Below are 17,098 nucleotides of genomic sequence, written 5' to 3'. Positions count from 1 at the left end.
GTCAGGGGTGTACTACAGAAAGGAAGCAGCTACTCGGGCAGCGGACTACTAGTGGACTGCACATTGGGTTTCCTTAGGCTAGGTGATATTTTGAGGTACTCTGATGAACACTCACCAGTTGATATTCAGATAGTGAAATCAGACTGCATTCACAATGAATGCACTTCAACTGTCAAAATTTTATTAGTAAACTGTTGAAGTATTCATTACAAAGTTCCCAAATTTACTGCCCTCCAGGAAAGTTCTCGCAGTCAAATTATTCTTGTGACAGAGAGCTGGCTGAAACCCAAAATAGAAAGTTCTGAGATATTTTGTGAGTAATGGAACATATATCGGAAAGGTAGATTATATGCCACAGGAGGCAGAGTGTTCATTGCAGATGACAAAAATATTTTCACTATTGAGGACAATGTTAAGTGTCACAGTGAAGTTATCTGGTCATGTATAACATGCCTAGATGAAATCGAGTTAATTGCTGGATGCTTTTACCCGCCATGTGATTCTGCTGTGACAGTTCTAGTGTCATTTAAAGCAAGTTTACAGTCAGTAGTGCACAAATCACCAGATCATGCAATACTAGCAAGTATAGACTGGGATACCTACGGATTCATTACAGGGGGTACAAATAGACAATCTTTCAAAGTACTTTTGAACACATTCTTCAAAAACTGTCTTGAGCAGCTAGTTCGGCAGTCCACACACAATGGAAATACACTACTGGGTATTAAAATTACTACACCAAGAAAAAATGCAGATGATAAACGGGTATTCATTGGACAAATATATTATACTAGAACTTACACGTGATTACACTTTCACGCAATTTAGGTGCATAGACCCTGAGAAATCAGTACCCAGAACAACCACCTCTGGCCGTAATAACAGCCTTGATACGCCTGGGCATTGAGTCAAACAGAGCTTGGATGGCGTGTACAGGTACAGCTGCCCATGCAGCTTCAACACGATATCACAGTTCATCAAGAGTAGTGACTGGCGTTTTGTGATGAGCCAGTTGCTCGGCCACCATTGACCAGACATTTTCAATTAGTGAGAGATCTGGAGAATATGCTGGCCAGGGCAGTAGTCGAACATTTTCTGTATCCAAAAAGGCCCGTACAGGACCTGCAACATGCGGTCGTGCATTATCCTGCTGAAATGTAGGGTTTTGCAGGGATCGAATGAAGGGTAGAGCCACGGGTCGTAACACATCTGAAATGTAACGTCCACTGTTCAAAGTGCTGTCAATGCGAACAAGAGGTGACCGAGACATGTAACCAATGGCACCCCATACCATCATGCCGGGTGATGACGAATACATGCTTCCAATGTGCGTTCATTGTGATGTCGCCAAACACAGATGTGACCATCATGATGCTGTAAACAGAACCTAGATTCATCCGAATAAATGACGTTTCGCCATTCGTGCACCCAGGTTTGTCGTTGAGTACACCATCGCAGGCGCTCCTGTCCGTGATGCAGCGTCAAGGGTAACCGCAGCCACGGTTTCTGAGCTGATAGTCCATGCTGCTGCAAATGTCATTGAACTGTTCATGCAGATGGCTGTTGTCTTGCAAACGTCCCCATCTGTTGACTCAGGGATCGAGACATGGCTGAACGATCCATTACAGCCATGCGGATAATATGCCTGTCATTTCAACTTCTCCTCCTTACAAGAGACATTTCACCAGGTAACGTCGGTCAACTGCTGTTTGTGTATGAGAAATCGGTTGGAAACTTTCCTCATGTCAGCACGTTGTAGGTGTCACCACCGACGGCAACCTTGTGTGAACGCTCTGAAAAGCTAATCATTTGCATATCACAGCATCTTCTTCCTGTCAGTTAAATTTCGCATCTGTAGCAGGTCATCTTCGTGGTGTAGCAATTTTAATGGCCAGTAGTGTATCTTACACCTTGTAGCTACAAACAGGCTGGACCTTACTGATGGCATCAGCATAAAGAGGGGGATTAATTACGATGGTATCATAGCAACTAAGGTTACAAAAGTTAAGAAAACAGTCAAGAGGCTAGAAGAATGGTTCTGTTAGAAGAGTAGATATGCAGTTGTTAGACAATGAACTGACATCATTTAGTTCCAATATGACAGACAGAGGAATTATGGGCAAATTCTAAACAGATTGTACATCGTGTTCTGGAGAAATATGTGCAATTAAGGACAGAAAAGACCTATCTTTGTTTAACTATGAAATTCAGAAAATGTTGAGGATGCAAAGGCTGTTGTGCTCTCGGTTCAAAAGGGAATGCACAAATGATGACAGGCAAAGGTCACTGGAGATTTGTGCATTGGTGGAAAGATCTATTTATAAAACCAACAACAACAACAACAACCACCACCACCACCACCACCACCACCACCACCACCACCACCACCACAACTTAGCAAAAGATATGGCCGAGAAACTGAGGAGGAGGAGATTAGTGTTTAACGTCCCGTCGACAACGAGGCCATTAGAGACGGAGCGGAAGCTCGGGTGAGGGAAGGATGGGGAAGGAAATCGGCCGTGCCCTTTCAAAGGAACCATCCCGGCATTTGCCTGAAGCGATTTAGGGAAATCACGGAAAACCTAAATCAGGATGGCCGGAGACGGGATTGAACCGTCGTCCTCCCGAATGCGAGTCCAGTGTGCTAACCACTGCGCCACCTTGCTCGGTCCGAGAAACTGAGAAAATTCTGGTTCTATGTACAGTTGATAAGTGGATCTAAGACTTCCATAGAGTCACTTATTGACCTGCCTAGTGTTGCACTACAAGATAGCAAAACAAAAGCCTAAGTTTTAAATTTCATCTTTATGAAATCATTCATGCAGGAGAATTGTACAAGCAAACTGTCATTTGACCATCACACAGTCCTGTATGAATGAAATAGTAATAAGCATCACTGGTGAAGAGAAACAGCTGAAGGAGTTGAAAAATAAAATAAAATAAAAAAAAGTATAAGTTGCCAGATATGGATGGAATCCTAATTCAGTTTTACAATGAGTACTCTATGGCATCGGCCCCTAACTTAGCTTGCTTTTACAGAAAAAATTTCTCACCCTGGACAAAGTCCCAAGTGATTGGAAAAAAAAGGCAGGTGACTTTTGCATATAATACGGGTAACAGAATGGACCGGCAAAATTACAGATCAATGTCCTTAACATTGGTTTGCTGCAGATTTGTAGAACATATTCACAGTTCAAATATAATAAACTTCTGTGAGATCAAAAAGCTTAGAAAGCATTGCTCGTGGGAAACTTGGCATGGCCTTTTCTCACATGACAATGTGAACTATAGATGAATGGTGTAGGTAAAAGGCATAAGGCAGATCCCATATTTCTAGATTTCCAAAACGCAGTTGACACAGTGCCCCTCTGTTGACCAATAACAAAGGTACAAGCTTAAGGAATACGTTCCTGATATGTGAGTGGCTCCAAGACTTCTTAAGTAATAGAACCCAGTACGTTGTCCTTGATGATTAGTGTTTAGACTCGAGGGCATCATTAGATAGTATCAGAAGTTCCATGCGGCTTTTCACGGATGATGCTGTAGTATACAGAGAACTTGCAGAATTAGAAAATTGTAGCGAAATGCAGGAAGATCTGCAGCGGATAGGCACTTGGTGCAGGGAGTGGCAACTGACCGTTAACATAGACAAATGTAATGTACTGCGAATACATAGAAAGAAGGATCCTTTATTGTATGATTATATGATAGCGGAACAAACACTGGTAGCAGTTACTTCTGTAAAATATCTGGTAGTATGCGTGCGGAACAATTTGAAGTGGAATGATCATATAAAATTAATTGTTGGTAAGGCGGTTACCAGGTTGAGATTCATTGGGAGAGTTCTTAGAAAATGTAGTCCATCAACAAAGGTGGCGGCTTACAAAACACACGTTCGACCTATACTTGAGTATTGCCCATCAGTGTGGGATCCGTACCAGATCGGGTTGACGGAGGAGATAGAGAAGATCCAAAGAAGAGCGGCGCGTTTCGTCACAGGGTTATTTGGTAACCGTGATAGTGTTAAGGAGATGTTTAACAAACTCAAGTGGCAGACTCTGCAAGAGAGGCGCTCTGCATCGCGGTGTAGCTTGCTCGCCAGGTTTCGAGAGGGTGCGTTTCTGGATGAGGTATCGAATATATTGCTTCCCCCTACTTATACCTCCCGAGGAGATCACAAATGTAAAATTAGAGAGATTAGAGCGCGCACAGAGGCTTTCAGACAGTCGTTCTTCCCGCGAACCATACGCGACTGGAACAGGAAAGGGAGGTAATGATAGTGGCACGTAAAGTGCCCTCCGCCACACACCGTTGGGTGGCTTGCGGAGTATAAATGTAGATGTAGATGTAGAGTGTCCCAGGGTAGTGAGATAGGACTGCTGTTATTTTCTATATACGTAAATGATCTGGTGGACAGGCCAAGCAGCAGTCTGTGGTTGTTTGCTGTGGATGCAATGGTGTATGGGAAGGTGTCCAAGTTGAGTGACTGTAGGAGGATACAAGATTTATTTTATTTTATTTACATGTCAAGTTCCGTAGGACCAAATTGAGGAGCAAATCTCCAAGGTCATGGAACGTGTCAGTACATGAACTTACAACATAAAAGTAATAACAGATAAAAATAAATGTTCATGAACCTGAAAGAAAATCAGTCCATAAGTTTAAGCAAACGCTATCAGCAATACAATGAGAATCAGCTTAATTTTTCAAGGAAGTCCTCAACAGAATAGAAGGAGTGACCGATGAGGAAACTCCTCAGTTTCAATTTGAAAGCGCGTGGATTACTGCTAAGATTTTTGAATTCGAGTGGCAGCTTATTGAAAATGGATGCACACCTTTTTGCACAACAGTTAAGGAAGTCCGATCCAAATGGAGGTTTGATTTCTGCCGAGTATTAACCAAGTGAAAGCTGTTTATTGTTGGAAATAAACTAATATTGGTAACAAGACACGACAATAAGGAATATACATATTGAGAGGCCAATGTCAAAATACCCAGACTCGTGAACAGAGGTCAAAATGATGTTCATGAACTCACACCACTTATTGCCCAAACAGCCCGTTTCTGAGCCAAAAATATCCTTCTAGAATGGGAAGAGTTACCCCAAAACATAATACCATACGACATAAGTGAATGAAAATAAGCAAAGTAGACTAATTTACATGTCGAAGTATCACTTACTTTCGATACCATTCGAATAGTGAAAATGGCAGTATTAAGTCTTTGAACAAGATCCTGAATGTGGGCTTTTCACGATAGCTTACTATCTATCTGAACACCTAGGAATTTGAACTGTTCAGTTTCACTAATCATATGCCCATTCTGAGAGATTAAAACTTCAGGTTTTGTTGAATTGTGTGTTAGAAACTGAGTCTTACTGTGATTTAACGTTAGTTTATTTTCTACAAGCCATGAACTGAGGTCATGTACTGCACTACTTGAAACTGAGTCAATGTTGCACACAACATCCTTCACTACCAAGCTAGTGTCATCAGCAAACAGAAATATTTTAGAGTTACCCATAATACTAGAGGGCATATCATTTATATAAATAAGGAACAGGAGCGGCCCCAACACTGATCCCTGGGGCACCCCCCACTAGACAGTACCCCACTCAGATCCCACATCACAGCTGTTATCAACATTGTGAATAATGACCTTTTGCTGCCTGTTGCTAAAGTAAGAGGTGAACCAATTGTGAGCTACTCCCCTTATTCCGTAATGGTCCAATTTATGGAGCAATATTGTGAGATCAACACAGTCAAATGCCTTTGTTAAATCAAAAGATACGCCAAGCGTTCGAAACTTTTTGTTTAGCCCACCCAGTACCTCACAGAGAAAAGAGAATATAGCATTTTCAGTTGTCAAACAAGTTCTGAAGCCGAACTGTACATTTGATAGCAAATCGTGTGATATAAAATGATCAATTAACCTTACATACACAGCCTTTTCGATAACTTTTGCAAACACTGATGGCATAGAAATAGGTCTTCCTTTTTATAAAGCGGCTTTACTACTGAGTACTTTAATCGCTCAGGAAACTGACCATTCCTAAAGGAAAAATTACAAATATGGCTAAATACAGGGCTAACATGTGCAGCACAGTACTCTAATATTCTACTAGACATTCCATCATAACCATGAGAATCCTTAGTCTTCAGTGATTTAATTATTGACTCAATCTCCCTCTTGTCTGTATCACAGAGGAGTATTTCAGACGTCAATCTCGGAAAGGCATTTGCTAAGAAATTTATATGATTTCCTGTAGAAACTAAATTTTTATTTAATTCACCAGCAATACTCAGAAAATGGTTGTTAAATACTGTACATATATCTGATTTATCAGTAACAGAAATATTATTACTGTGAACTGACTTTATATCATCAACCTTGTGCTGCTGACCAGACACTTCCTTCACAACTGGCCATATGGCTTTAATTTTATCCTGTGAGTTAGCTATTCTATTTGCATACCACATACTTTTTGCCTTGCTAATAACATTTTTAAGCACCTTACAATACTGTTTGTAATGGGCTACCGTAGCTTGATTGTGACTACTTCTAATATTTTGGTATAATTCCTGCTTTGTTCTACATGATATCCTTACCGCACTAGTCAGCTTTCCATTACTGCTAGTACCCCGTTTAGAATGTTCTAATGGGAAGCAACTCTCAAAGAGCATGAGAAATGTGTTATGGAAAGCATTGTATTTATCATCTATATTATCGGCACTATAAACATCTTGCCACTCTTGTTCGTCGACAAGTTTTGAAAAACTCTCTATTCAAATGGTTCAAATGGCTCTGAGCACTATGGGACTTAACTTCGGAGGTCATCAGTCCCCTAGAACTTAGAACTACTTAAACCTAACCAACCTAAGGACATCACACACACATCCATGCCCGAGGCAGGATTCGAACCTGTGACCGTGGCGGTCACGCGGTTCCAGACTGAAGCGCCTAGAAAAGCACGGCCACACCGGCCGGCAAACTCTCTATTGCTGTTGGATTAACTTTCCTACGTAGTTTGTAATTAAATACGATGTTGATTTGAGTACAAAAACCTTTTAATGTTAAAATTTGTGCATCATGGTCTGAAAGGCCATTGACCCTTTTAATAACAGAATGCCCATCTAGTAATGAAGAATGAATAAAAATATTGTCTAAGACTGTGCTACTGTTCCCCTGCACCCTAGTCGGAAAAAACACAGTTTGCATCAGATCATATGAATTTAGGAGATCTACCAACATCCTTTTTCTTGCACAATCATGTACAAAATTAATATTGAAGTCACCACATATAACTACTTTCTGGTACTTCCTACAAAGTGAATCAAGAACCCTCTCTAGCTTAAGCAAAAATGCTCTGAAGTCGGAGTTAGGAGACCTATAAACAACAGCAATTAGAAGTTTAGTTTTACCAGATTTAACTAATGCTGCACAACTTTCAAATATCTGTTCAGTGCAGTGTCGTGATACGTCTATGTACTCAAATGAAATACTGTTTTTTACGTACAGAGCCACTCCCCCACCCCGCAAGGAACTCCTTGAGAAACAGCCAGCTAATCTGTAGCCTGGTAAAGAAAGCCTCTGAATTATCAAATTATTTAAGTGGTGCTCTGATATACCAATAATTTCAGAGTTAACATCAATTAGCAGTTCACTAACTTTATCTCTAATGCCTCTTATATTTTGATGAAATATGCTAATTCCTTCTATACTTGGAAACCTTACATCCTCTGGAGGTGAGCCCTTAGTTAGAGGCACTTCCTTTAAGCAGGTATACCTATCAGCTGACTTCAGTCTAAAAAAGGTGCAGCTCTAACACCAACTACTACAGGAATTTTTCCACGAGAGATACCACCACCACCACCACCACCACCACCACCACCACCACCCACTACACTGTCACCTACAAGCTTAGCCAGCCTCCCCTTCCCATACCTATTGAGGTGCAGGCCATGCCTAGTGAAACCCCATCTACTGATAGACCCAACTGGCACCACTGAGATGTGATCCATGCCCTTTGCCATCAACACCCTCCCCAGCCCCACATTAACGTGCCTAACAGCCGCATTAGGGTGAGGCCGATCATGACGCTGAAACAGTTGCACGAAATACACATTAGTGCCACCAGTTTGAGTAGCTATCTTAACCAGGTCACCACTGACATATTCCCCATCCCTATCGAGACTGTTCCCTGCTCCACCCACTATCACTACCTGATCCTCTTTCGTAAAATTCTTACATAACTCCCCTATGCTTTCAGTCACCTGATCCAACCCTGCACTAGGCTTCACAATGCTGGTGACCTGGTACTCACTCCCCAACACTTCCTCCAACTGCTGGCCCACACCTCTACCGTGGGAACTACCTAGCAGCAGAACCTTCTTTCTGTTAGACTTTGCAACTAACCTAGGCCTCCTAATTGCTGAGGACTGCTGCAAGTTACCTACATCTACGGCTACACGAGGCTCCTCTCCACTCAACTCTGACAATTGGTCGTATCTATTGCATGTATGCAAAGTAAAACTATTTGAATACCTCCTCTTCCTAGCTACCTTCTTGCCAACTGCCAGTTCCCATTCCCCACCAACCTTCACCGTCCTCAACCTATCTAGTTCCTCCTTTGTGCATTGTAACTGCACCCGAAGGGCACAGATCTTACGCTCCTGCCCCTCTATTAACTTGTTTCTACTACAGATTCTACATTCCCAGGAGAGGATCTCCCTAAAATGACCACTGGCTTCCCCACTGCATCCCCCCCAATGAAAATACTTTGAACAAATCCCACACCGTAATCCACTACTCACAAACCTACGACAGAGCCCACACTTTTCACTCATGGTAAAAATTTTACAGTTACTGAAAAAACTATATGTCTACATTACCAAAGTTAGTTACACCAGTAGAACCATTTAAGAACTAACAACAATGGTCTCGAAATTCTCTGCCTACTAAGAAAGCAGCTACTTGTATTAATACTATTACAACACAGCCAATACCAATACCAGCAAAACTTCATAAAATTATTAGCTGAAACCAAAAAATTAAAACGACCACTGTAACACTAAGCAAAGTTAAAACACTAAATGAAAATTTTACTGAAACATTTCACTAGAAAGAATAATAAATGTCAGTTGAAAACTAAAGCACGAAATTTACTAAATGACTTCAACACACTGAAAACTCTATAAAACACAGCGAGCGAACGATTACAAAAGTTTATTAAGTCGTTATTTCACCACAAACGGAACACAACACTGCTGAAATCTATTAAATTTAATAACTGTATTACAGAGCACAAGTAAGTTTGTCAGTACTTAGCTTATATCCGCTACAGCTGCAGTGCACGCCGCAAAATAACTTGGACAAAATTTTTAGTTGGTTTGATGAATGGCATATAGCTCTAAATTTAGAAAAATGCATGTTAATGCAGATGAGTAGGAGAAACAAATCAGTAATGCTTGGATACAGCATTAGAGTGTCCTGCTTGACACAGTCATATCATTTTAATATCACGGCGTAATTTTGCAAACTGATATGAACTTGAATGAGTGTGTGGGGACTGAGGTAGGGAAGGTGAATGGTCAACTTCAGTTAATTGGGAGAATTTTAGAATAGTGTGGTTCATCTGTGAAGGAGACCACATATATAGGACACTAGTGCAACTCATTGTTGAGTACTGTTTGAGTGTTTGGGAACTGCATCAGATCAGATTAAAGGAAGACACTGAAGCAATTCAGAGTTGGGCTGCTAAATTTGTTACTGGCAGGTTCAAACAACACGCAAGTATTATGGGAATGTTTTAGAAACTCTAACAGAAATCCCTTGGTTCAAGGTGACATACTTTTTGAGCAACATTACAGAGAAAATTTAGAGAACTGGCATTTGAATCTGACTGCACAACGATTCTGCTGCCACCAACGTACATTTCACTTAAGGAGCACAAATATAGGATGCAAGAAACCAACACTTATAAAGAGGCATATAGAAAGTTGTGTTTGCCTTGGTCTACTTGTGAGCACAACAAGAAAGGAAATGACTAGTAGTGGTACTCCCCACAGTATAGGATATGTAGGTAGATGTAGATAAAAAGCAGCAGTCCAGGAGTAGGGAGAAAATAGTGCACACATTTAAAATGTAATTGCATCAAAAAAGAAAGGACATGGTTAGCCTACAAACATGGACATGGTTAGCTTAAAAACAGGCATGCTACCTCAGCCTCCAGATTCTTTGCAGGGCACTGCATATATAGTGAACCTTGCCAACAGCTTACCGTCCACCTTTACTGTGCAGCAGTACTACGCCACCATTCTAAGTGCAGTATGTGTCTCTGATTCATTGGGCAGGTGTTATCAGTTTCCACACCACTTCTGTAATGCATTTACGTGAGCCACAGCTACTATTTATTCACATTTTGAAACTCAAGTCAACTGAAAATGATCATGAGAGCCAATTAACTATGATCAGTGAACCCTGTGATTGCAATTTGTAACTGAGTAAGTGCTCAAATAATGCAGCAGTTTGGCACAGTATATATTAAAGTCTCAGGCGGCAGTAACAACAGCACAAAATCAGGTTTCTTTTACTAAGAGTTGTGTGGTAGTTTGATGTGTTCCATGCCTACCCTTAAATCGTGTAGCAGTGTATCAGAAAGGGGGGCACCTCTCTGGCACCATTACTGACTGCGATAGCTTCCTTGCTCTGGTGCTCGCATTTACAGGGTGTCCCATTTATCCTGACCACCCTAAATAACTGTTTGTCCAGATGCAAATTACAAAATGTTTCAAACAAATGTTCTTTAGCCAAAAGGGGGACATCAGTCAGCATGATTGCCTTCATTGTAGCCTTGTTTTTTACAAAGATATGAACTGCGGTATGACTTTTTTAAATGGTGCCCTGTATTTTTTATTCAGTAATTCATTTCCTCTCCTAAAGAACTATTCAAAAATGTATCACAGAGTACCATTCACTGAAACACACCATTATTAATTACGTAACACAACACTGACATTGACTCTCCCAGTGCTTAGTGCTTAGAGCAGGTACTCAGGATAATGCAACACATCCACAGGCTGACGTTGGCGGAGGACAAATGTAAACATAAGTAGAATGTACACCCTTTATTCCTTATTCCGTCAACCATCATCAGTTGAACAGTTGTGTGAACAGAATGTACACCAATGAAGAGAAGGTAAAAATGTAAGTTAGCAGAACAGTAATTGCAATACTGTTTTCTTATGTATGGGTACATTTAATACAGTAGTTTAGTCCTTTTAAATACTGTTGTTTAGTGAAGGCATACAGTAAAGGCTGTCCTTCATGCAAACTGCATCAACGTAACGTTTCTTTTATTGTTGTTGTTGAAGGTAGGCGAAACACTACACAGGCAGCGGAACTGTACAGAGAGCGATATCCTGACAAGAACCCACCTTCCCGATAGATGTTTTCTTGAAACTTCCTGGCAGATTAAAACTGTGTGCCGGACCGAGACTCGAACTCGGGACCTTTGCCTTTTGCGGGCAAGTGCTCTACCAAGGAGATGAGATACTGGCAGAAGTGAAGCTGTGAGGGCGGGGTGTGAGTCGTGCTTGGGTAGCCCAGTTGGTAGAACACGAGATTGGCATCCCTAAAACCAGTGTACATCGTATTCTTACATATCACCGGTTCCATGCTTACCATGCACACCTACATCAAGAATTGAATGGGAATGATTTCCAGAATCATGTACAGTTCTGTCAGTGGGCACAGCAGCAAATCCTCGCCAACCCAAACTACTTCTCCACTGTTCTATTTACCGATGAATGTTCCTTCTCAAACAAAGGACAGATAAATAAAAGGAACATGCATTATTGGTCCAGCAACAACCCGCAATGGCTTAGACAGGTGTAACATCAGCATCAGTGGAGAGTTAACGTCTGGTGAGGGATGCCTGGTACTAAAATTATTGGCCCTTATTTCATCAAGGGTAGTCTAAACAGGACAGTGTATGCCAACTTCCTCAGACAAGTTCTTCCTCCTCTTCTGGATGAAGTGCTGCTAAGAACCAGAATGCTTATGTGGTATCAACACGATGGATGTCCCCAGCACATAATGCCTTGAGTGCACGTTGCGTTCTGAACAGAAGGTATCATGCCAGATGGATTGGTTGAGGAGGAACAGTTACTTGGCCTGCTAGGTCTCCTGATTTAAATAGTCTGGACTTTTTTCTGTGGGGATGCATTAAAGACGTTGTCTATCGCGATATTCCAACAACTGCAGAGGACATGCAGGAACATATAGTGCTTCCTTGTAATTCTCTTCAGCAGGCAACACTGGAAGCAGTAAATAATTCTTTCATTCAACGTGTGCATCAATGTATTGGTGTCCAGATTAACCACTCTGAGCACCTTTGAATGTTATACTCCTGGGCAATGGTACAGGAGAGTCAAAGCCAATTTTATGTTATGTACTTGGTTTTCATTTCTTTTCTGACAACTCCAGCAAGTGGACGAGTTTGTGATCCAGCGCTCAAAGTCAATGCTGTGTTATGTAATAAATACAGGGTGTCATTTAAAAAAGTCATACCGCTATTCATATCTTTGTAAAAAACAAAGCTCCAATGATGGAAATCATGCTGATTGATGTCCCTCTGACAGCTAAAGAACATTTGCTTGAACCATTTTGTAATTTGCATCTGGACAAACAGTTATTTAGGTTGGTCAAGATAAATGGGACACCCTGTATATGTAGTTTTGTGTGTTTCTCTGCAGTGTCGCCTGAGCTTTTCTTTGAAATTATGAAAGCCTAGACTTTGTGTCTTTTTCGCCACAGCCATTAGAATTTTACCCACTAAAAGAACTTTGCTGAGCAACATGTATACTCACTACATGTGAAAATACACTTAAAACATGGTCTCTGTATGTAACAGGTGTGCAGAAAATTGGGCAGCACCTGTTCAGAATTTCCCCCCTATAGCTTATGGCAAGTGATCCTTTAGACAGGATCCACATCAGTTTTGTAAGCCAATGTGTTCAGAGAGATATGGTAGAAATAAATGTCCACTGAGATACACTGACATACCTCTTGAGCACAAATCTGAACACAATGGTCAACAACTACAGCCCCATCAAGCTCCTTCATAATCAAGTACCCAGAAAGACGATATTGTATCTACTGTATAAAACGTCATCAGCTGCCACCTTAACTCGCTCAGCTCAGTATATGGATGGTGTTCCAGCCTGTGTACGCAATAGTGAGAGGCATCCAGGATGGAAATGCTGGCAGCCACTGGTGCCTGGCCTCCACACCAGTGATGGCCAAAACAGTTCCTGTATCCACTGCTCCTGGCACCACCATCATCTCAGACACCAGCAGCCTCAGCTTTTGTCACTGCATTGTCAGAGATGTTCCAACCACTGATGCCATCACCCCCACCTTAAAGATCCCAAGTCCTCTCCTCCACAGCAGTGAACCAGAAACCATCCTACCACTAATGGCTACACTTATCACTACTCTAACCATTAGAGTACTGACTGGACATCCAGACTCCAAGGTAATACAACAATTGCCTGCAAGGAGCAGAGTTTCTGGCTCTTTTCTGCACACAAGACAACAGATTAGGGACTAGCTTTGCCATTGGCTTCAATGCCATACACACATCTGTCTGGATCAACTGCCCACACCTTTGTTGCCGACGTCAAATCTGATAGAATGCTTACTGGACTTTTAACTGTATTCTGGTCACAACCTCTGTGCTTCTCAGTAGATAGCTAAAAACAATTTCTGAATGGCCATTATCACCACTCATCATTAACTGCACACACCTGATAATTATATTTGCTGTAAGTATTCCTTAGTGTGGAATTTGTTCATAAGATAGTCAAGTTCTAGTGAACAGATTCCACAAAATTACGAGAACTTTTTTTTCTGGGTTATACACTAATCATTCCAACATTCTTTTACATGCCATAATCCTGTACTAGATGTCATTTTATGTATTATAATAGCTTGAGAATAAAGTTTTCCAATTCTAAAACTGTGGAAATGAGGAGCTGGCATATTACAGCATTGACATCATGTTCAGTCCAGTATCGCAGTAAAGTATACGAAAAAAAGTTGAACCGATTTAGAGAGAGCTACATGGATGACCTAGAGTAAATGAGAGTTTATGCAAAGAGAACTGTGCAAAGATAGTGTTTCTAACTGAAGTATGTACCTTTTTCAGTTGTGTATTTTATTAGTATTGAATTAACTATTACTAGTAATTTTCATGAACCGTGAATTACTCTCATGTCCACTGAAAATCTTTCCAGTTACTGCCACCACAATACCAATATTTACATGCAGTAACTGCCACTTGAAATCTGCTTAGCGATCATCAACACAAAGTTCCCTTTGAATGTTTCAGAGCTTCACTAAACATAGTTCTATACTTATCTTATACAGGCCTATGAACTTGCTCAATGAGTCACACTATTGGTAGATCTAATGTTGAACACAGAATACGAATCATTGTGCAATGCAGCATTTGTCATACAGGAGCAAAATATTGATTGTTATCTCACATTTTAGAAACATCCCAAGACCAGCAGGCGAATATAAAATTTTTGCATTTGTAATATGACAATTACACAGTGAAAAACTGGCCACCTATTTAAGATTATTTCTAACACTACTATAATGAACTAAATGATCTGAGAAGTATGTGACAAAGATACCTGAGAGGACAATCATATACATACTTTGTTGCTTCCTTTGTGTCTGCAGTAAGTCAGCTATACTATGAAGAGTGGGGCTATTGCTTTTTCATTATTTTGGCTACAACAGGGTCAAAGCCATAACAAATAGTCTGAATGATAACTTTTTTAACACAGTGGTTGTCACTGGATGAAGTAAAAACTTCCCATTGTTTTCAGTGCTAAGTACAATACGCAAGTAAGATCATACTCCGGTCAGAGTCCAGGAACACATTAATTCACAAACATAATGGTGCAGTCTTAGGAGGTTCGCCACATTATCAGACTTCATACTCTAAGGTATGGCAAGTGAATCTAGCATAGTAATTATAACCATAAAGGCAGGCTGAATATGGTTCTAATTTTCGTCTTCTACACACCTGTGATTTGCTCGATGTATGTCCATACTGTTCTAAGGGTATTCTGCATAAATACTAACTACTGTTTTAGATGTACTTGCTGTGATGCCTTTGACTGTGAAGTCTGACAGAGTATCCAACTTTCTATGGTTAAACCCTAAAATATACAAATTGACAAGTTCTTGGACTCTGAGCTGTACTTATGCACACACTTGGTAATGACTTCACAGCCAAAACCATACAATAACGGAATTAAAGGGTGGTACTACTACTGCTTCATCCAATGGCCGCCAGTGTGGTAAAATGTTATCACCCAGGCAATACATGTTGTGCTCCACTGGCTACAGTGTTTCCTAGCTAATGGTTCAGAACTATCATTCAATAGGGCAAGAAGAAGTCTCCTTCCATTTCATCTCCAGTAAAAAGAAAAAAGAAAAAAAAGCATAAAATATTACTTCCCACTACTCAGAAATGAGCTTATCCTCAAACTTAAACAGGATTTATTAAATATATATTTCTAAGAAAATTTGTTTGTGTTTCTCAGCTGAGTACACTGTAGCTTAAATTTCAGATGTTTCTCCACAAAAGAAACAGGGTGAGGGTGGTGAACAAGATTAGAAGATGTTCACCTGTTTGGAAACATCTGAAATTCCCTTACCTGATGATTTGCATAAAACCGTGTCTGCAGAACTCGAGTGCCAGAGAACAAAGTATGCCGTTTGTGTTCTTGCAGACTGTACACAGCATCTGAATGCGAAGGCTGAGTTTTTGTCACAGGCACACTTTCCCCTGCACATCAAACACAATTACTCACACATGGATTTGCCAAGATCATCTTTCACAATTCAGTGTTACATAGCTAGCAAAACACCACATTTCAAGTTATGAAATATAAATAAAATGTGGTTTTAAAAGTACAATAAGCAACTTACAACATCAAGAATCACGTTTCTCAGGCACTTTCAGCACCTACACTATTACTGAACGAAAGGTGTAAATGGAGCCTTTACTCCAGGGTATAAGTTTTCAGGCAAAAATGTTTAAGAAACTACTTCCACCAATATTTTGAAAACATGTTCAGAACAAATAAATGGCAAAGTTAAAAATACACAACATGTCCCTATATGTAGCATTACTTCTTTGTCTATGTATAAAAGTCATTGAAGATTCAAGCAACCAAAGTTTTAAGATCTTTACTGAAATAATTTCACAGCTGACTAATCATAAAAAATGTACTGTAATTAATGTATCTGTTGCTCTATGAACAATGTCCAGTAATTCTGCAGTTAGTGAATTATGCCATGGAATCACTGACATTGCTTCATTATTTGAAGGCTGCATCAATTGGAAGTTATGTAGAATCAAAAAATTGTGGCAATCAAAATGTTACACCAAATGCATTTTATGTGAGAATCCTTCCAGTCTGGTGCCCATAATCCAGGCAATTTTGCATAGAAGCAACCATACCCGTATATATGCTATTGTTATGATGGGATTGCCACTCTCAAAGACATTTTAAAGCTACTGCCAGCAATGGGTAGAGGAGGGCAGTTGTTACCCCCCTCCCTGCCACCACCTGGGAGGGCAGGGGAGGGAAAACCTCTGCAAATCAAATGTGCATCCTGTCCTGCTAAACAGACAGACATATAATATCAATTCTGTATTTTCTGGAAGAAAACTAGAATATGTAATGGATACTGAACGTAAACTTTATTTGTCTAGATCATGAGCTTATAAAATGATACGTGTGGTTTTGATGGTGCTAGCAGTCATCTTTGGGTCTAAAAAAAAAAAGAGAGTCCATAAAGAGTGCTAGCAACATCCATATGAGTACTAAAAGAAATTCACTAAAATTCAGTTACATGATAAATCACACAAATCTACAGGCTGTAAAGTCAACTGAATACTTCAAGATTACAATTATAAATAACTTGATTTGGAATGGCGACATAGATAATGTTGTGGGGAAAGCAAACCAAAGGCTGCAATTTACTGGCAGCACATTTGGAAAGAGCAACT

At 40.4% G+C, this 17,098-nt stretch overlaps 1 protein-coding gene across 1 annotated transcript in view; it reads right to left on the bottom strand.

Annotated features, from left to right (window-relative positions):
* The window catches only part of LOC126183646 (polyamine-transporting ATPase 13A3-like), a 265,104-nt gene that overhangs the window by 145,968 nt on the left and 102,038 nt on the right, over nucleotides 1-17,098 (bottom strand). Inside the window, exon 6 of the mRNA XM_049925790.1 lies at nucleotides 15,738-15,868. Coding sequence (XP_049781747.1) covers nucleotides 15,738-15,868 — 131 coding nt within the window. The remainder of the gene's footprint in view (nucleotides 1-15,737; nucleotides 15,869-17,098) is intronic.

This window comes from Schistocerca cancellata, chromosome 4, assembly GCF_023864275.1.
Source record: "Schistocerca cancellata isolate TAMUIC-IGC-003103 chromosome 4, iqSchCanc2.1, whole genome shotgun sequence".
In the NCBI taxonomy this organism is placed as follows: Eukaryota; Metazoa; Arthropoda; class Insecta; order Orthoptera; family Acrididae; genus Schistocerca; species Schistocerca cancellata.
The sequence above is the reverse complement of the archived record's forward strand: the minus strand, read 5'-3'. Positions and strand labels throughout refer to the sequence as shown.